The sequence below is a fragment of the Opisthocomus hoazin genome, chromosome 12, assembly GCF_030867145.1.
Source record: "Opisthocomus hoazin isolate bOpiHoa1 chromosome 12, bOpiHoa1.hap1, whole genome shotgun sequence".
NCBI lineage: Eukaryota > Metazoa > Chordata > Aves > Opisthocomiformes > Opisthocomidae > Opisthocomus > Opisthocomus hoazin.
Window position 1 is genome coordinate 22,399,018 of NC_134425.1, and position 21,223 is coordinate 22,420,240.

A 21,223-nucleotide genomic window follows, 5' to 3' on the forward strand; every position below is an offset into this window, starting at 1 on the left:
CCCGGTGTGTGTCTGTGGCTTGTGGGACTGCACCCCCAGCAAAACGCTGTTTTGGCTCAGGGATTGTTTGTTCTGGGGTCTGACTTCTATGAATCTCCACTCTGCCACTGAAATATGGTCTTCAACATGGAACGGGGTGGGGAGGCCTCATGTTCTCCACTTCTGAAGGATGCCAGAGCCTGGAGACACAGCTGTGTCCTTGGAGACTGCCGTGAATGGGATTCTAGAATGTCAGAGTCACAGAGTCACAGAATGTTCAGGGTTGGAAGGGACCTCTGTGGGTCATCCAGTCCAACCCTCCAGTGCCATTGTCGCTTCTTCTAGGTGAGCTGAGGCATGGCCACTGGCAAGCTCCGTCGCCCCAAAATGTCCAATGGATTGCAGAGCAACGTGGTAGCACCTCGTAATGCAAAGCTAGCGAGAGAGGCAGAGGAGCCTGTAACTGTAAGTACCTGCTGTGGCCAGGTAGGAGCTGTGGTAAGGCTGGAAACTGCCCCCGTGTCCCTGCTGTGCCCGTCCCTCCGGTTGTCTAGCAGCATGGTGAAGCTGGGCACCACCTCCCCATCTCTTCAGTGCCATGCTGCTGTTGGAGGTGGCCATCATGCTGCGGTGGGGGATTGACTGCGTGCTGCTTCGGGGAAAGTCCAGAGTCTCCCCTGGATGGGCCAGTGGAGCCGAGTGAAATGAATGTAGTGGGCATTGCTGTGGAATAGATGGAGCATGAGCATGTGCTGCTTTCCATCCTTGTTGCTGTGTGGGCAGTAACATCTTCTGTAATGTAGGCCTCGTTGCCAGTGCGGCTCCGACCATGCCTCTGGGCAGCTGGGCATGTGGTGGGTTGCTCAAAGTCTGCTTGAAGACTGGAGAGATGTGGCTTGTCCCACATAGCCTAGGTTCCAAGCAGCTCTTTTACTGTGTCTCGTATCGTGCGTGGAGAGCAGATCAAGCCCCGCAAACAGCTATGGAGTCAGGGCAATTCCTCCTTCCCATCCACACACATCCCCTTTGCTGGCCGGAGGTGACCCAGCGCTGAGGCTGTGTCAAGGAAATATCTCTGTGTACTTGTGTGGAGGGGTCTGTGAGGCCAGAAGAGAGAGAAAACAAGTGCTAGTTAAAAAGAGAGAACTCCAACTTGGACGCATTCCTCTCCACCTCGGTCTGGGCACAAGGCTGCTTTTCTGCTTCGCTTCGACTCAGCCAGCAGTGACGTCTCCACGTGCGTGTTGGCTGTGAGCATCGTGCAAGGGTGGAGCTGGGGGAGTTCTGGTAACTCCTCCCCGCTCCCTGCAAAGGTCACTGGCTCAATCCAGCAAAACCAAAGAGAGAACAAATTTGCCCGAAGAGCAGAAATCCCCAAATGTGTCACATCAGATCGTGCAGGAGAAGCTAATGGGACAGAGCCACTTGGTTAGAGCATGTGTATTCTGCTCTGCATTATTAAGTTACTGGTGTTAAATATTTCAGCAGGTAGCTGACGGGACTTCCAGGACTATCCTAGTTGGGGAGATCACAAATTGTTCATCAGTGGCACTGGAACAAGGAAAGCCTTTCTGAGCACAGGCAGTTCTGTAGCTCTTGCTGGTGTTTTGTGTTTCAGCTGACTCCCTCCGCCTTCCTGAAGGAGAGGTCTCTGACCACCAAGCAGAGGCTGGCCAGCACTCGGGAGATGAGGCGGCCCCAGATTATCCAGCCTCTAGACATGAGTGAAGCCTCCCATCAAAAGGTAGCCTTTCCCTGCCCTTGTCCTTGCTGTTTGTGACGTTTGGAGAGAGTGCGTGCTTGTGGCAGGCTTGCGTCCAGCGTGTCGCAATACCTCGCTGACGGGGTCCTGTTGTCCTTGCAAACTGCTGCTGGTGGCAGAGTTCCTTCTGCTGGGGGAAAAGCGATGCTGGAGGCCTGATGTGTGCTAAGCCAAGAGAAATAACCTCTGCTGAAGTTGGTGGGCTTTGCTGGAGCTGAGCTGCCGTCTCTAAAGCACGGTGCTGGGGGCAGGCTGTGGTAGGACACAAGGGCATGAGCTTGCTGTTTTCCGCCCTCCTGCTGGCAATAGCCACTGCTTTGGCGCTGTCGTGTGCTTGGGGTCGTAGGACTCCCTCCGTGGCAGCAGCACTGGGCTTTGCAGGCTGGGGGCCTGTGCTAATGACTCAGGATTTCACAAAACCAGCTGCATTAACGCTGTTGAGTGGAACAAGATGTGGGACCCTCACAGGGTGTGAGGTTTGGAGGCTGCAGGATCCTGCCAGACAGGCAGGGGACTCGCCCTGTGCAGTGCAGTGGGTGTGCTTTATCTGGATCAGTGTGTACTGAAATGTGTGGTTAAAGCTGCTTTTCGTACAGAACTGCTCCGTGTAACACACAGCCCAAGCGGGCAGAGTACTGACTTAGGCTGTTGAGTGGAAAATTTCCGGGAAAAGACTTGTAACAGGTTGGTTAAGGGTTGGCCCAGACAGCACGGGAGGTTGGGAACGCAGCAGAGGAGCGCACAAATCTCTGGCCGTGCGCTGCGGCTGCTGGCTTCGGCGTGGACGGGAGCTCTGTGGAGGAGCAGGAGACCTGCCGGCGTCTTCCGAGCAGGCACGCCGATGCTGGAAGACGGGAGGCAGAGCGGGGAGGAGTTTTCCCAAGTAATGCCTCCGTAAATACTTGCAGTTTGTATACCTTTTCAGATGTGCTTCTGCAGTAGCATTAAATAAAACAGCAATGACAGAATAGGGTAAAGCATCTACTTAAAGCTGATGGAAGAAGGAGACGCCAAGTCCAGTCTTACCCAAGTTGCCCAGTAATGCTGAGAAAAGCGCTGAACCTTACCACCATCCAGCGTTTACCTCATTTGTCTTTTTCTTAACTTCTCTGTTGCTTTCTTTTTGGCCTTACCTCCTCTGGCACCATTCTCTTCTTACTGGTTTCTAGGCTCTATATCAAAAAAAGATATTTGGGGCTGTGTGGGACTTGGTCTCTCTGTCTCAGAGTAAAGATCATCCCAAAATTGTCTCTCGTGGAGTCTCATGTAAACACTTGGGTTGTTCTTGCTCCATGAGTGCTCGTGGCTGTCTCGGTAAGTGCTCTGGAGCTGTGTGAGCACGCTAGCACGGGGCTCTGCTGGAGGTAAGTGCTGCCTTGCGTTTCGGAGAAGGAAATCTGGAGAAACACCTACCAGAACAGCTGCTTAGCTTGAGCCTGCTTAAGGTGGTCCAGAACCTTCTGACGGGCCCCGAACGTGGGTGAGCGAGCTGCTCTTTCCCTAGAGTGAGCTGGGCAGATGTACTCACCGCGAGACTTTACTTCAGTGGGCATCAGCGTAGGATCCTCATTCAGGAATCTCTCCCCAGCAGCTGAGTTTCTCACTCGTGTCTCTCTTGTATCTCCAGTTCTCAGTGGTTGACCTGGAACAGAGCTCGTTTCAGCCTTTCCCATCAGAGGTGGTGATTCAGAACTACGTCCCCCACGAGGTCTACGAGGTACCACTGATTCTGAGGAACAAGGACAAGGTAAGCGCTGCGACGCGGAGGTTTACCGCTGTCCTGGAAGAGGAGAACAGCGTAATTCACGTGGTGTACAGCACAGCACGTTACCTGCTGCAGCACAGCGCACCTGGAATAGAATGTCCCATCACCTTTATTTTGCAAGATCATAGAATCATAGAATGATAGAATGGTTTGGGTTAGACGGGACCTTAAAGCTCATCTGGTTCCAACCCCACCTCCTTGAGCAGGGACCCCTTCCACCAGCCCAGGGTGCTCAGAGCTCCATCCAACCTGGCCTTGAACACTGCCAGGGAGGCGGCAGCCACAGCTTCCCTGGGCAGCCTGGGCCAGTGTTTCACCACCCTCATGGTGAAGAATTTCTTCCTAATATCTCATCTAAATCTGCCCTCTTTTAGCTTAGACCCATTCCCCCTTGTCCTATCACTACAGCCCCTTGTGAAAAGCCCCTCTCCATCCTTCCTGATCCTTCCTGTAGACCCCTTCAGGCACTGGCAGCTGCTCTAAGGTCACCCCGGAGCCTTCTCTTCTCCAGGCTGAACAGCCCCAACTCCCTCAGCCTGTCCTCGTAGGAGAGGTGCTCCAGCCCTCTGGTCATCTCCGTGGCCTCCTCTGGCCCCGCTCCAACACATCCATGTCCTGCTTATATTGGGGGCTCCAGAGCTGGACACAGGACTCCAGGGGGGTCTCACGAGAGCGGAGTAAAGGGGCAGAATCCCCTCCCTCGCCCTGCTGGCCACGCTCCTCTTGATGCAGCCCAGGGTACGGTTGGATTTCTGGGCTGCAAGCACACACTGCTGGCTCGTGTTGAGCTTCTCATCCAGCGGTACCCCCAAGTCCTTCTCCTCAGGGCTGCAATGGTGGGGAATCTTCCCATGCTGGGGATTCTCCCCCCAGTTTTGGCCATGCGTTGGCAGTGTCTAACCCAAAGAATCTTTTGCAGTGAGCATCCTTCCCCTTGAAAGCCCTGGATTGATGGGAATGTTGAGGGCTGTGCTGTTAGCTGCTCTCATGCTTCATCTCGAGAGCGTGCAGCCCGTCCCGGTGGCTGCTTGCTGCTGCTTGGTTTCTGGCAGGGCACCTCTGCCTCTCGTCGCCTGCTTTGTTTGCCTGTGTGCAGCTCACGGTCAAAGCACAGGGCTTGGGTCTTCTCCACTTCGTGCTGGAATGAAGTTGTGATTAGCAGTGTAAGCACTCCAGAAAAGGTCTTTTGAAGCAGCAGTGGAAACAGACTGATTTAGCAGAAGCAAAGGGAGGCTTTTAGGTGCCGGTTTAGGCTCAGATGAATTCAGTTCTGCTCAGGTTTCTCTCAAACATGGTGGCTCTCTGCTTTCCCTTTGGAGAGCCCCAGCACATCCAGAGTAATGTGTGCTTGAAGGTCTCCACCTTTACTTCAAAAATGTTGTGATTCTTTTGAGATTTCCCAAGAAAGCTGAGACGGGAAAGGTAGAAAAATGTCATCAGTCTTGTTCCACTGTAAGGAGGAAAAGGGAGACCTTTTGACTTTCAGCAGGGGAAACATTTGCTCGAATGAGGCGTGTGCCAAGAGCAAGGTGGTAGGAAAAGGTGGGAGGGAGGCAAGGAGCCGGGTTCGGTGTTCTCTCCCAGAGCACTTTCCTGCATGCAGGGGTTTCCCTTGCTGCATAACAGGAAGTGTACTGGACGTAGAGAAAGGTCAGAAAAAGCAAGGTGTAATTAAAGATACTCTTCTGTAATGAAGAGTAAGACATATGCATGAGAGGAGGGCAGGGTGGGAAGGTGGAGGTGTGCAGGAGAGCAGGTGAATTAACCCTCTCCCCATATCTGCCTGTTGGGGGAACAAACAGGTGGGTAAAACAAAAAAGCTCATTGCGGATGGAGGAACAGAAAGAGAAGTCAAAGTATATCCCAAGAGAACAGGTTTTGACAGGGACACGGCTGGAAATGGAAGAACTTTGGTGCAGGCGTGGTCCCTCGGTGACTCCGGGAGGGTACCGCGCCATTCCTGGTCTGGCGTTTGGCTTGGGAATATTGGAAAGATGCTGCGTGGACGCCATGCCATTCATGTGGTCCACGCTGATTCTGGGCATTCTTTTCTGTAGGTATCCTCTTTCCTGATTAAAACCTGCCTCAGTTTCTCTTCTCTTATGGCTCTGCTGTCACCAGGCACTGGCTGCAGTCACCGGGCAGCAAGAGCCTCCGGAGAGCCGAGCTTGGTTTTTAATAACGAAACCACGCTGTAAGTCAGCACTGGTCATGTATCTCAAAGCAGAAAATGCCTTTGAAGCCCATAATTGATAGGCACAGCCTGGGGGGTCGTCTGGCTTTCCGTTGTTTTGGCAAGTTGACTGCTCGCATCTTCTGCATCAGCCTTTCCTTGTGGGTTGTCGGGCTTCTCACTTGCTTCTTTACAGCCCCCTTTAAATTCTCTTGGCCATCTGCTTGTTTCTGGGGTTGTCTCTTTGTCTTCCTATGTTCTTCCTTTTGCTCTTCAGGTTTGCTTTTATTGCCAGTAAGGCCACAATGTCTGCGGTCTCCTTCTCGTAGTGGGCTGCCCACATGTCTCTGTAGCACCACAGCTTGACTGCCCCACCCCAACCCAGTATGTCAGAAGGGAATTTCTTCCTTGCCCCGGTATAACAAATACCGTTTTGCCTGCAGGCAATAGATTCTTCTCCTAGAGGCACGACTGCCTGGAGGTGTGCAGGCAGGTTCTTTGGGCTTGTGGAATATGGGGATGACTTGATTCAGGTATTGTATCTGCATCCTGCTGGTGTCTTACATGCTTGGCGATTCCTCCACAGCATGCTTCTTGTCTTGAGCTCTTTTGCCTGGGCAGAAGAGATTCAAGTCTATCCTTGTGTATGACATGCATGTACCTCAAGAGATAGAAGTGCTTTGGAAAGGTGTTTAAGGAAGGATGTGACCAGGGCATGGCCGGGTCTTGTCTTTTCATGTTTCCGTATGACAGGGAAAATCATAGTTTCATGTCTTGCCCGCAGGTTCCTCGGCTGGTGAAAGTCGTCTTGGAGAGCTCACCTTATTTCAAGTTGATCAGCCACAGTGGTGTGTGCCGTAAGGTAGCACCTGGCATGTCTTCAAGTTTCCGCATTCTTTTCACCCCGGAGGAGAACAAGGTGAGACCGGAGGTCCCAACAGGTTGGTGCCTTCAGGGGAAGTTGAACCTGCAGGGCTGGATTCAGAACAAGGCAGCTGGTGTGGGTTGTGCGCAACGGTCCTGGTTTCAGTGAGGTTGCACTGGGTCTAGAACTGGGGGAAACTTTCCCCACAGTCGAGATGATGCTCTCCTAGGCTAGAAGCCATTACATGTTTCAGACTGTTTTTATCCTTCGGTGCAGGAAGGTTTAATGCCTTCAAGGATGACAGTCTACTGTGGGGTGGCCTCTCAAGGGGTTGGTTTCTGGTATCTGTCTGTTGCTGCATAATTATGGGTTTGCTCTGCTAATTATGAACTGAAAGGTCTGTTCACAAGAGCCCTGTTATTTGGAGGACCCGAAGCGAGTCTTATCAGAGTGAGGACCACCACCTTTGAAAGCTGGAGTCACTTTAACGTATATCATGTTGGACGCAGCATTGAGACAGCTGAACATCATGTCTAAAGTCGTCGTTTTTCTTTGCACGCTGGTCCTGCTGTGAGCTCTGTTCCAGGCTGTGGTCAGGCAGCCTGCAGCTGGTCACGCCTTGCAGGGACTGACGGGCTGTGCTTGCTTTCCCTGAGGAACTTGAGCATTCGAGAGGGAAGATGCGTGTGGAACAGCAGGAAGAAGGCAGGGAGATGTATGAAGAAGTTTAGGCATCTCTATCCTCAGTGGTGGGGGTTTAATTATCATGGGAAGTAGTAGAGGAATGAGTAGATCCGGAGAGCTTTTCTCTTTCCCATCTGGCAGCCGCTTCCCTGCCTCCCCCTGGCTGGGAGCAAAGATGGTGCTGTCATCCGCTGTGTTTTCAAGCCTTGCAGCTGTGCTGTCCCTGAGGGCGCCTGCCTGCCTGCGATCCAGCTGCGAGCCGTGGGGAGAGGGAGGGCTGTGCCTGTGGCTGGGAGCCAGCCTGGCACAGACTCGCCGAGCTCCCATGTCCTTAGCTCAGCAGGAGGTTGGTGTGGTGCAGGTGACTTTGGGCCACCGGCCTGGAAGAGCATGTGTAGGGTGAAAGGACAGGTAGAGTCTGCAGGCAGGCGCGTTGGCCCGGAGCCTGGGGCTGGTTGGACTGGGGTGGCTGTGTTTTCCTGCGTGTTACTGTGGCTGCTCTGTCAGCCGGCACCTATTCCATGCCGGCCACACGATGCTCTTGATGAGAAGTTTGAACATCAGTGCCGTGGCAAGTCTGATTCTCAGTGGCGTGATCTGGAGGCTTGTCAATGCAGAAGGGTTTGGTAGGTGGCGTGGAAGGGAGGAAGCGTTGCAGGGAAGCAGAGAGAGGCAGGATGACTGCTTCCATCAGCATCCTGCTGCCTGGTGGCACCGTTCTTGGCATGGCTTTGCTGGAGAGGCAAGGTTCGGGGGTAGCTCTGAGCCAGCTGATGTTTCTGCACCGGGCCGGAGGTGCGAGGTCTCTTTGGGCACAGCTGTTTTCTCGTCTTCCATTTGCTGCGTAGGTTTAGTTGAACACTTTGTGCTATCCTTAAACAGCATGGATATGGAAATCTAAAGACTGCCTGTTGATCACGCGCGTGGCAAAGTCCTTTTGAACATGTCCCTGCGCATCCCCTGCCAAGCTTCCAGGATGTGGCTGCCTTGCTGGGATGGGAGTTAGTCCTGTGCCACAGCTGGGGTCTTAACAGTGCCTTTAGTAGGCATGGAGGTGTTGGGTGGATGGTTGGGCTTGATGATCTTAGAGGGCTTTTCCAACCTATGATTCTGTGATTTAATAGTATGCAGGGGTGATGGAAGCAGATTCTTGTTACTGCTGTAATCGCTTCTGTGAAATTATTCTGTTTTGGTGCCTCAGAATCAAGGTATGGGATAATTTTGCCTGGTTCTGCTGCGAAAAGCAGAGGGATCAATGGGGTTGTTTTTTCTTTGCAAGCTAACAGCCCTGTCCAACTGATGCTACTGGAATGCAAGGTCATTAACATAAAAAGCACTGTTACATTACTGAATGCTTTACTGAATGCTGCTGTCAGTCGGAGAAGAGAGCAGTTTTTCTTCTGCCGTGGGGATGGTGCTAAGCGCACTGTTCTGAGCCTGTTCCTTTCCCTGCAGGATTATTTCCACCAGGTCACCTGCATCACGGAAAGGGAAAAGTTTCTGGTGCCAATCCGAGCTATAGGTGCCCGAGCTATCCTGGACTTCCCCGACCAGCTGAACTTCTCCGTCTGTCCGGTCAGGTACAGCACCCAGAAAACTCTGCTGGTCCGCAACATCGGTAATCGGGAGGCCCGCTTCTGCATCAGCACTCAGAGGTAAAGCAGCCCAACATCTCGCTTGTGCAGAACGCTGCGGTGTGATCATGTGGCTGGTGAACAGCACCAAAACGGAGCCGGAGCATCTGAGCTGCTGTGTTGCCGCCAGAGCTGGAGGCGGGCAGGACATGGGGGATTTGCAGTTGCTTACAGCGTTCTAAGCGTGATGGAACCTTTGATAAAACTCTGCAAGCTGCGGCAGAGCTTTATGCTGCACTGATGCGTCTCCAGCACAGCATCTAGCAAGACTGATTCTGTCAGATTGAAAGCACAAAAATCTCGGAAGGCAACTCGGCTGCCCTTGGGCTGCGTAGGGTACTGCCTGGCGGATGGCAGCTCCAGCAGCTCAGTTCGTGTAAAGCGAATACGGTGTTGGGAAATGGGCAGCTATGACCTGGTGAGAGAGGACGTTTAAGGATTTATCAGTAGCTGTGGCTCTATTACAGCTGCAGTCGGAGATTGTAGATCAAAGCAATTGGTATTGAGGCCCTGACAGTAACGCTGCGTGGTCCAGGAACTTTGTTTTCCAGGAGGCTGGGTCTGGTCCCTAGAACCATTCTTTAGCAGAATGAGCTCTGAAGTGGAGATGAGCAGGCACTGGCTTCAAGGCTGTACTGTGGCCCCAAACCGGAATGCTAGTGAGGGCACGGGCAAAAGGTGCAGCAAATATGTGGTGCGTGGGTCGGGAGCCTTTTTTCTTCTGGAGCTTTATCTCTTCCGAATTTCCTGGAGGGTGCTAGAATGTGTTAGTAGTTAGCTTGCAACCTCCCGATCGTAAGTGCTGTCTGAAACGGTTACGGACCGCTGCCGGCTGAATACCCCCGTTCTCTGGGGGGCCGCGAGCGCGTGGGGTTCTGGTGCTCCCCGAAGCAATTGCCTGATGTGGCTTGTGTTGTGGACAGCCTGTGCTGCTCCTTTTGGTCTCAGAAGATGGTCCCTCATTTTCCAGTTTGCTGAACTGGAGAGGGTAACGCCTTGTTGACACCGCATCGGCCAGGAAACCGGTTCAGTTGGCGAGTGGTTGGTTGCGAGCTGCTTGGTCTTGGAGTAGGAGCTGAGGTCAGGAGTGCAGCAGAGACCTGCTGTCCGACTCGGTGCGCCTGGGTTGCCTCGATTTCTTCCCCGGGGAAACAGGGCTCAGAAGACGACTTTTTACTTTTCTCCTGTGAAACGTGAGGGTCCAAGAGGAGCTCCCACCAAAGCCTGGCAAGGCTATTTAAGCAGGCTGCTGCTTTTCACGTTGGAAAATATGTAGGCAGGAACTTGTAAATGGCTGCACAGTTTTCCTCTGGGATTTCCAGATCTAGCTGTCACCGCTGAAATAGATACCTAGGAAATGCCTAGCGTCTTTTTGCAACACGCTTAGCAGCTACGCTGAATCTCGCTTGATAGAGATCTGAAGTTTCTGAACGTCATCAATCAAATATTTGTCCTGATTTTCAAGAAATAAATAGGAAGCATTACAAAAGCTTTATTTCAAACGACAGGAAAAAAAATTAGAGTTCTGAATAAATGTATTGCATGTGTACGGAGATCAAAAGCTGAGATGATTCCCTTTGTCAGCGGAGGGCATCTGTCATCTCTTCCATTTCATGATGAACTTTTGAAAGCCAGTTTGGAATTTCAAACAGATTATTTAAATCTTTGAATATAAGCAGCATTTTATTCTAATGAAGTCACCCCCGCTTTCATTCAGGTTTCTTTTTCAATAGTCTGAAGCTTCTGTGTTTCTGCTGTCTCTTTTTTGCTTTATGCGTTCAGCGAAATGTCCTAATGAATTCTTCACTGGAAACTTTGCTGAAGGTTGAGTTCCACTAATGCCTGTCTATCTGCCACCTGCCTGTACATCTGTGCAAGGATGTACAGGAACAATGAGAAATGTGGGGAATGTGAAATGGAATTGGGCTGGTCTAGAAGATCAAATCATCTAACAGCTTTGTTCAGAAGGGACTTCGGGAGATCATCTGAGCAAACACCCTGCTCAAAGCAAGACAAGTGTGAAATTTGGTCAGGTTTGCATTTTCTGTCCCTGAACTGCGTGACGTTCACAGCAGCCTGTTTCTCCAGCCTGTGGTGGTCCCTCTGAATAGCAGCCCATCCCTCCAGTGTGTCGACTACTCCTCTCAGATGTATTCTCCACTCAAAATCTGAGTGTTTCCTCCTGGTGACCAGGTGAGGATGACCTTTTGCATCCCAAGACGTGAACAAGCACGTTGTCCCTATACGCCAAGGCCCCAGTGTGCTGGGAGGGGTTATTGCAGCCAGGGCTGGGGACCGTACTGTCAGACATGGCATCACTGCACCAACTCTTCCTGCCGAGTGCCTCTGGACCCTCTACCATATCTGGAACCTTCATGTTAACGACCGAGTCTCTTGCTGGCAGCAATCCACGGTTGGTTCCTTGCTGCTTGTGCTGTGAGAAGCTGCTTAGATACCTTCTGCTGAGGTCCTTGGTGAGCTCTGCAGCTCTAGCAAGCCCAGCAGAAAAGAACTGTCCTCCAAGTTGTCTTGAGAATCAGACCAATACACCGCTCCACAGGCTGACAGATCATTAGCTGGCAATTGTCTTGAACAATAATATTTACAGAGGCTTTCACAAGAGAGACCGTTTTCCTGCTAATGTTAGGGGATCCATTTCCCTGTCGTAAAGGCTGTAACGAAGGCTGCATCGCTATTAACCACAGAGGTAGTGAAGATTTAGTTTAATGTCACTGATTCTTTTGAATGACTTCTGTAATAATTTGATGATTAATTATTATCACAGAACACTTACAAGTGTGCTTTGGAAATGAATGACTTGCGTTCCCTTTTCTGGAGAGCCTAAAATGTAAATCTGAAGTGCGGTAATCGGGAGTGATGGCGTAGGTGCTAGGGGCAAGGAGTGCCAGCCTTGCCGGCTGAAATGCGGGACGGTTTCCGTCTGTTATTTAGCTGAGAATTTAAGCAGCTGAAGTGGAATGTGTTCTCAGCTTTTGCTGGGTGAGGATGCGGTGTTGTGTTGAAGCCAGCCTTGGTATCCCAAAATAGCTTTGTGTGTTACGTACGAGCACACACACACGTGTGAGAGAGGGCAGAGGATTAGTGGAGTAGAAGGGAAGGAGAGATCTGTCTGAGATGATGGACCGATCGGCCCTCCTCTGTGTCCGTTATTCTCTATCTGCACAACTGAAACTCCTCTCTCAGTTGCTGAAGCTTTTTGTTTTCTGGCCTGAGCAAATTCCAGCTGGTGCCCATTCGCAAGGCAGCTGCGGGTGCTGCCATTTCCTAGTCCAGTGTGCTGCTCGTATCGCTTTGCTTTGCCTCCTTGGTCTGGATTCCCTTCTCTGTGGCATCAAGCGTGACCTATCTGCTTCCACCTCCGGTGCGTTCTTCAGCCCATCTCCAGCACTAACCTTTCTTCTCAGGCAGTACAAGAGCTCAGCTCTTACATCTGGTGACTGGGTGGTGACATTCCCTGCCCGCTACTCAGTTATCTGAGGATGTTTTGATGTTTGCTGTTGCACATTTCACTCCAGGGGAGAGCTCGTAAGTAAATCCACAGGGCCAGCTGAGCATCCTTCCCTGTTCAGAGCTCTCCCTTGCTGTGGTATCTACCAGAAAACACGGCCACATTTTGACTGCTTTTTTCAAAAAGAGAAAAAAACCCCAGAGCCCTCCCCATTGTGCAGCCTGGCACTGTAGCTGTCTTCCCTCTGCATGTCCATACCCAGCTCTTAACTGTGTAGCTTGGAAATAGAAAGTAAGAATAGTATAAATATAGAAAGTCCCTTCCTGTTGTTCTCATTGTTAAGGTGGGATAATGAGTTTCTTCTCGGTGACATTCCGGGAGCTAAATGTCATTCCAGTCCATTTGAGTTGCAAATGGTGTCTGGAAGCGGATATCGGTGCGACACTGCCTTTCTCTGACATTAGACATGGTGCTAGGCCGTGCTGCGGGGCTAGGGAGGAGCAGTTGGAGATCAGATCTGTTTGGGAATGTCCGCAAGAAGCTCTGAAAGCTCCGCAGATTTTGCTACAAGGCAGAGTGCTTGGAGCCCCCTTGCCTCCCTCCCTGTAGTGCCCGTAGACTACGTGGAGGCCTGGGATTGAAGAGCTACAGTAGGACATAGAAAGAGCAGCCGGGGATGTGAAAACAGAGCCCAGGTACCGGGAAAGGCAGAGCTGGGGGATGGGACTGTACGCAGGAGCTTTCAGCACGGGGATGGAGTCTGGGATGCTTTGACCTAACAGACTGGGTTTACTGGAATAGTTGTACTGCTTGACTTTGGCTGCTATACCACTACTAAAAGTAATCTACAGTGAGATGAAACGATCTTTGGGTTTTTCCTGCAGTAGGTCGTAGTGGACAGATGAGGCAATTTGGTCGCCCGTGGATTTTACTTCCTGCCTTGGGGTCGGAGGTAGCTTTTAATGAAGCGGATTTTCCCAAACGCCAGTGACTTTTGTCATGCGAATTAAGGGACCAGTAGAAAGAGAATTTGGGTGTAGAAGGTCAGCGTGCCATGGGACTCGAGGAAGGATATTGCAGCCTCCTTGCACACTGCCATTACTGAAGATCTGGTTGCAGGAGAGACGGGGACGTGGTGGTTTGAGAGCCTGAGTCACAGAATCGCCAGCTTTGTTCGCTTGTCAGTTGTGTTTCTGTATTAGGGCAGGAGTGTTTGGCCCGTGGTATCCTCATGGGATGTGACCTTTCCCCAGCTTTATAAAGAAGGGGAGCTGATCCCTGGGGCCAGTGAGCAAAAGGTAAATGACAAAATACATCATTATGAAGTTGCTTACACAACAACGCTGCAAATGAAACTGTAACAATTCTCTGGTCTTCAAGACAGACTTTTATTCTCCCTGTCTGATTTCTAGGCTGTAATCTCCCTGCAACAGGTATTGCCTTGACATTTGCGTCTCTGGAGGTGAGGTTTATAGGTGGCAGGAAAAAGTCGGTGTTGAGCTGTGCATGCCAATGGTCTCTGCAGCAGTGAGAGTCAGTAGCTGTGCTTCTGGTCCTGTGTTGTGTTTTCCTTCTGCTGGCTGTGGTTTGTTTGCTCCTTGCGTGCACAAGTGAGCTGCAGTGAAGTGGACTGCGGAAGGGGTATAATCCCCACATCTCCCTCAGGAATCCTGATGTGCCTCTTCCTCTGTGTTGCAGCCCTTTTGCTGTCGATTGCTCCGTCGGGATGCTTGGGGTTGGTGACGCCATGCAAGTCACGGTGGAGTTTCACCCATTGAAGACTGGGGATCATTCCAGACCCCTGATAGTTCACTATGACACAGGTAAGCGCTAGGCACTGCGTGGTGCAAGCTCTATGTCCTTCAAAACAGAGCCCTTTCTAAGCTGAAATAATGCTAAACTTGCTTTGCAAACTCCTTCTAAACCCTTTTCTTTCAAAACCTCTGCACGTTTCAGCGCTTAGAAGTGACTTGTTACAGCTGGCTCTGTTCCTTGTACTGCCATTAGCAACTGAGATGAGCAAAGGACTCCCCTTGGCTTTCTTCCAGGTGAAGATATTCACACAAGCCTGTATGGAGCAGCGGTAGATGTCAACATCAGGCTAGAGAGGAGGTCCTTGACAGTTGAGAAGACTTACCTCACGCTGTCAAACCACAAATCCATCGTCATCCACAACCGGAGTGAAATCATCGCCCACTTCCAGTGGAAGGCTTTTGTTACTCAGGAAGAGGAGGATCTGCAGAAGCTGAGGTTGGTTTGAAAGATTCGTTTCAGTAAGATACGCTGCCCGAGGGTCGAACTAACGTGTGGCCTCAGAGGGCTGTGGGTGCTTTGGAGTTGTTTAGGACAAGTGAACCAGCCACAATGTCCGGGTGTCTGTCCCTGGGCTTCAGGGTGATGTAGCTCAGCATTTCCCATTCCAGTTCCACCCAGACTCCAGCTGAGGTTGATGTTCTGGGAAGGAAGGCTTGATTACCATGACTGGATAGCAAAGTGGTGTTTTGTGGGAGCACAAATCACTGAGGTCCAGAGATCTCCGGGCTACAGAAGGGCTCATGAGGCTGAGGAAAGTGTCAGGATGCATTACATGGGACTTCACATAGCTGCAGGTAACACAGCTATGGTGATAGTCCAAGCAGTTTCTTCCACTGCAACTTTGATAAGATGGCAGGCTCCTCTTCCAGCCACGTGCAGGGGAGGGTGCTTTGTTGGCCCAACGAGTGTGAGGCCAGCCTGCTGCAGGGTGGTGGATTGCCTTGCGCCGTCCTGGTTTCCAGCACAGCGAGGTATCCCTGCCCTGCCTTGGAGGCTGGGGAGAGGTTGGAGGCGGAGGGTCCTGCAGGGAAGGAAGGGCAGCGCAGGACCTGGAATTGCCTTTGGGCTTCAGCGAGGTGGTGAGAGACGGGGCAGGTCCTTCGAAGGCTGGCTTTGGTGAAGCTTTGAAATTCCCATTTCAGGCAGCAGAGGAGTGCTGACAGCCCCAGGGAGAGTGAAATGGAAATGACGCTTAGAAGCTGGGGTGATTTAGGGCATCCTTGTGCGACTTTTCAGCCTTGGATAGATCTAGGAGTTCGTCTCAACCCACGGCTGATCAGGAAACTGCCTCAAACCGGAGCACTTTTTAAGGGCTTCTGAGCAAATAAAGTTCAACGTAATTAGGTCAGAAATGCCTCGAAGGCCAAAACTAGTTTTCCACTGTTCTCTATTTTTAATTACACAGCGTGTGACTTCTGTGCAGGCTCAGTGTGTTAAAAGACAAATCTCATTACCTTCTCTTGGCACTTCCCTGGACCATTCCTTTACCATCTCTTCCCACCTGCATGTCTCAGACTGGATCCTGAGCAATCCTCTTTCCCCTCAGAAGCAACCAGGTTTCCCCGCAGTTAACTTCAACCCCATTTTTTTCCAGTTACATTTGATCTGGTGCCAGTTTGTGTCCTGGACTCTGACCAGGACGTTTTATTCTTCCTTGCTTGCAATCTTAGGGATGGAGTCGTAGCTCCAAGGCCACAGTCCTGCTGTCAGAGAAGCTTTTGAGATTTTAGAGCAGAGAGGCCTTATTCACTTCTGGAGGACCCTGCACTGGGGTGGGACCCGGAAAGACCTGGCTGGTGAGAAGGTCTATCCAGGGGTTTGCTGTCTCTCCCTCCTGCAGGACTTTCTGGGATAGAGTGGTGGAATTACTGTCTGCTGAGGGTTGCTGCTCTCGGTGGCTGGAAGCCCTCCTCATGCACGGCGTTGTAGGTCCGCCATGGAGAAACATTTCCCGCCGCGCTCTACGGGGAGCTCACCAAAGCGAGTGTTTTTGGTGCTGGTGACAGCATTTGCCCGGGGCTCTGTCTGTGCGCAGTTACTGACGTCCATGGCTGTATTTCCTCTCTAATTGTATTTGGATTTAGCTGGGTGATGACAGCTCTGCTGTTTATACTACGTCGCCTTGCTTTGCTGCGTACGGAGCCTTCCACTCGCCCCCCCGAGCTGTCACCTGCTGTGGTTCTTCCTGGCCAGGGGCCTGGAGCGTGAAGAGGGGACAGCAATGTGCCAGCTAGGAAGCCAGAGCTCCCTTGTCATCTCTTGGTTGTGATCTTTGAGCGCTAGAATGATTTCTGCGACAGCTACCACAGAAGGGAGAGGTGAACTATGTCAAAGCTCTGCAGAGGACCCTGAAAAGGAGAATGGTGGTGCAAGGCTAGATTTCAGGGTTTGGATTCAGAACTGCTGGTCCTGACGTCTTTATTGGGTGATGCTGGGTGAAGTCTGTTCCTTTCTCAGGGCCTCTTTCCAGGCATAGAAACACATTAATTGCACCGCGGTGGTGTGATGCCTGGAGTCGTTCTTTTGCTTTTCAAGGGCTGGGGGATGCTCTGGTGAAAGGCAGCACGGGGAACGGAGGGCAGGTATCGTTTGCTTATCCCTGCAGGTCCAAACAGGAAGGAGCGAGAGCGGTGCTGGGAATCCGCTGCTGAAACCCAGCTGCTCCCCGTCCTCAGGAAGCGCTGCAGTGGGTGCTCCTTGATCTTTGTGATCTGCCTGCCCACAGCAGCCCCATGGTGGGAAAGGCCGGCTGAGGTGGCTGGTGGCTTCTCCATCAGTGCTGGCAGTGGCTTAGAGCCACATCGCTCTCTCGAGGGCTGCCAGCTTTCAAAAACCCTCTGCTTAGCTTGTAAAGCATGGAGTAAATCTACCTGCCGTGCCAGCGAGCAGCAAGGGCTAACCTGATCCGCCTGGGAACCCCGTGGGTCGGGGTCAGCCCCTTGCTGGGCTGCTGCTGTTCCTCCCCGCGCGCCTCGCTGCCCCTGCACTCACACGACAGTCTCTGCAAAGATGTCGCTTCTTCAATTCTCCGCTTGGTCTGCCTCTCCCCGTGGCTGCAGGTGGTGTCGCAGGCTGCAGAGGCAGGAAGAGGACGAGACGGCTTGTTTTCTCAAGGAGCGCACGGTGGACCCCACTGTCCGAGAACGCCTTTGCCTTCTGTCCCGCGCCTTCCAGAACCAGAGAGCCAAGGTGCAAGGAGACTCCATGCTTTTCTCCGACGATGTCTTCACCATTGAGCCGGTGGTAAGCCATAGCTGACAGCCCCTCCTCCTCCTCCTGCTCGAACGAGGTCGCTTGGCAGACGCCCACATCGGCTGGCTTGATGCATAAAGAGAGAAAACAGGTTTCTGGTGAGGCTGGCAGAGCTTGTTGCAAAAAGCATTTCTGAACTGCGGGCTGCTGACAGGCAGCGAGAGCCTGCCTGAAGCTGAGCTCTGCTGCACGGGCTATGGATTAAGGGCTGGAAATTAAGGGCACTGCAGTGTACTGACGGTGTTCAGAGGTATCGATTATTATGTGTGAGGGCACACCTTACGTAGGCTGTTTGGGGATTAACAAAGGGTATGAGAGCTCTGTCAGTTCACATATTGACCTGACGAATGCAATGGTCCTCTGTGGAAAGGAGGCCAAGTTCAGCCCAAGTTTAATCACGGAAACATCAATTCCTTCAGATAACCTGGACTTACACCACGTCTGAATCTCCTTTCCAGTGTCATCCGTGAGCCCGGACACCAGGTTGGCAGGTTTAAATGGGCTTTTTGAATTCTGTTGCCCACAGGTACTGAAAACGTTTTGCTTTTTTTTTCTACACAAGCAAAACCCCACATCCTTCAATCAGCCAAAGCCCTGATTGTGAGTGCTTCTATGGTCTGAGATGAAGGATGCCTGCTGTCTGAGCAGTGCAAAATCCCTGCTCATCTTTGCAGCAAACCCTAGAATAAGCCCAACCTTTTTTTTTTTTTCTTGTTAAAATAGGTGAACCTAATTTTTTTCAAGGAGCGGGATCGTATTCTCTTGATTACTTCTATTGCCCATGTAAGGCTGAGCGCCACCAGCGTCAGCATAACTGCAGTTTCACAGCAGCGTAGCTACCAGCAGCATGATGTGACCAAGAGATTGTGTCAGAGCAGTGAGAACATTGTAGAGTGGGAGCTGAGCATCTTGCAGAGCGTCGGAGCTGGTTTTGGAGTGTCGCCCAGGGCTGCTGCTGCATTAGGGTCAGACTAGGTCTCCACAACTAGCTTAAGCCACTCTCGAGCTCCCGAAGTGCATTGGGGTGAGGTCCAGAAGTCTGGCTGCCCACGGTACGGAGTCCTGCCACTTCTCATCATGATGTACGGACATAAGGTGTCACCTGGCCTCAAGGCTGGAGTGGCAACCTCTCCTAAATGGCTGTGTTCATGCTGCAGAGTTTGCTCCGGGACGGAATATAAGTGGGCTGCTGCACGCGTGTCTCCCTTGCTGTCCGGGTCCAGCATTACCCACCAATCACCAGTTCCATTATTGATGGAGTAATCAGTGTCATGTTCAGTTTTGCTCATGTCTGTCATCTCCCCTTGACATATAGGTGGCTTTATATCAAAGGATAGTAAGGATTTACTCCTTTTATCAAATGTAGAATCTAAAAATCCACTGCCACTGACTTCCTGCTGGAAGGGCCCCCCCAAAGCTGGGACCATGCTGCCTCACCGACCTCCTGGGCAGATGTGGCTGCTCCCTCGCCGTCTGTCACCCGTGACGTCTGGGAGTGCCCCGTAGAACCCTTGTAAGGAGTGACTAGAGGAGGTCATTGCTGCTGGAGGTTAGGAAGCTGGTGGGGGGGTAGCAGCCTTGGGACCGCTTGCTGGGCAGGGCGGCTTTGCAGGCTTTGTGCAGAAGCGTTGCTGTGGCAGCGGACCGTTGGCTGACGGTATTTCCAGGTGATGCTGTGTGTAGAAGCTGCAGCAGGTCGCTTCAGTCTGCGCAGGGTTAGCTGGTTGATGAAAATAACAACAAAGATGAGGAGGCAGTGATTTTGGAATTACCACGTGACCATGAACCTTTGAGCAGCCGTCCAAGCCTGTGGGAAACAAGCTGTTCTGCAGCTCTGACTTTCCGAGCGCATCTCAAATGTGGTTTAATTCAGTTTTGCAAATCCACACGATACGTCAGCAGAAGCAGCTGTGATAGAAGCCCGGGTGGCTACCGAAGGACAAAGTCCTTGCTTTTTGCTGCATCCTCCCCACCACAGCTTAGCTGAAAGTCCCCATTGCAGACACGTGGGAGTTGACGCCTTGGAAATGGAAAGCAGAGGAAAGGGAGAACGGAGATTTGCTCCCGTTGCACTGACCTTGACAAGTCATCCCTGTCCTGTCGTTGCCTGGTAGCGACGCCTCAGTGTCGGGTGTTAACTCCGAGCCGGTGGAGGTGGTCCTCAAGGTGTTGAGGTTATGAAACTGCTGCCCTTGTTGATCCCGAGGCTGGGCCAGGAGGGAACAGCGTTGTTTGTTGCTGCAGACCTTCACCTCAGCTGGGGAACCGAGCTGGTCCCCATCCAAATGAGAGGTTACCGCAGAGCACTTCAGGTTTTGGCAGAAGGCACCATCTCCAGTGCGAGCTGTGGTCGGTCCCACAGCTCGCTGGGGGTTCAGGTGTTTATGGAAAGAGGCAGATGTGAGCTTTGGCACTGCCTTTCTCCTGAGCACCCTGAACTAGCAGGGTGCACTTAGCTGTCGCCTGGGTACTTCTGTTGCCAGCTCTGCATTTGTTGTTCTATTTGCTTTGAGCAGTGATTTCCTTTCTGCGGATCACCTTTGCAAAACAAAGCAGGCGGTTTGGCCAATAGCTGGTGGTGCCCAGCTTTTCAAGACCGGCTTTTCCTTATTCAGGCTGGTGGAGATCAAGCAGATTCTTGTTATCTAGGGGCTGAGGGAGGAGCAATAGGATCTGCATGTATTTAAGTTTGGGCTCTTGCGTAGAGGTCACTTCTGTAGCTGTGTGTCGGGGTGTGCCATCCCCTCTGGTCTGACGCTGGCTCGATGCTGTAGCAAAGCCAGCGTACAGCTGCTGGAGTTTGTGCTGTGTCGTCATGCATCCACCATCTGTGTTTTATGCAACCTGTCTGAGGCTGACGTTAGGCCAGAAGCGTTGCAAGATCACGTTCGCAGCACTGCAGAAGTTTATTTCTGTCCTGGTGAGCATCCATGGTAGTTTTCTATGCCCTGACTGAACTCCCACCCTGTAGAGAACGTGCTAGCCCAGGCAGACGGCTGGCCCCTGCAATGTCCCGAGGCTCGTACGCACGTAGCAGTGGCCTTACGGGGTGTACTTTCATATCAGGAGCTCAAGAGACTGGAGTCCATTAACTGCCGGCGCGGGTTTCTGTGGGAGCGAGGATGGGAATGCAAGGCTCCGGTAAGGATGCTGCGTGAGGATTGTTTGAGAGCTGTGCTGATGCATAGGAAAGGAGGAGTTTTATTGCTGGTCCGTAGGCTGGTTTCCTCCGGTGCCTTGGAGGAGCCTCATCTGCCTGTGCCTTGGGAGCCAGCAGCACCTCGGGTGTGTGGAGATCTGTCCCGTGTCAGGCTCTTGCATCACTGACCGGCTTCCCGGGGCACAGCAAGGCGTCCTCATGGCCAGGGTGTTGGTGTGCTGCACGCTCATCTCTTTAGGTGATAAAAGCAGCAATGGCATCAGCCCAGAGCTCAAGGCTCCCTCCCGCCCTGGTGAATGTGCGGTGTACAGAGAGATCCCAGCAGCACTGCGGCAGTCGCTGTGGTCTCGGCGGAGTTGAGCCAGTCATCCCCCCAGAACTCGGCCGCTCTGAGTGACGCCTGCAGGGACTCGTTTCCTCTCCCTCGCTGCTGGGAGATGTACGCTTGTGGAGTTCTCCCAGGTTCTTGCTGAAGCTGTATTTTTTTCTTGGTGCGGTGGAAGTTCACCATTTTGATGTTCAGTTTGGGTTACCTTGGGCCAGGATGGAGTTCTAGAATCAGATAAATGCCCTGCTGGTACCGACCCAGCTCCGGTTCCCCTTCTGACAGCAATGCTGATGCAGGAATGGGAGGAGGCCAGGACAACTGGGGCTTTGTGTGTCAC

The 21,223-nt window shown here is 52.1% G+C and overlaps 1 protein-coding gene across 2 annotated transcripts in view; it reads left to right on the plus strand.

Annotated features, from left to right (window-relative positions):
- The first annotated feature begins 355 nt into the window (after positions 1–355).
- LOC142362820 (hydrocephalus-inducing protein homolog) overlaps positions 356–21,223 on the plus strand; it is a 49,469-nt gene continuing 28,601 nt past the window's right edge. For both annotated transcript variants that reach the window (XM_075433475.1, XM_075433477.1), the window contains exons 1-8: positions 356–444; positions 1,598–1,723; positions 3,369–3,488; positions 6,464–6,598; positions 8,684–8,883; positions 14,030–14,154; positions 14,380–14,581; positions 17,206–17,389. In XM_075433475.1, the coding sequence (XP_075289590.1) occupies positions 367–444; positions 1,598–1,723; positions 3,369–3,488; positions 6,464–6,598; positions 8,684–8,883; positions 14,030–14,154; positions 14,380–14,581; positions 17,206–17,389 (1,170 nt within the window). In that variant the 5' untranslated portion in view covers positions 356–366. The remainder of the gene's footprint in view (positions 445–1,597; positions 1,724–3,368; positions 3,489–6,463; positions 6,599–8,683; positions 8,884–14,029; positions 14,155–14,379; positions 14,582–17,205; positions 17,390–21,223) is intronic.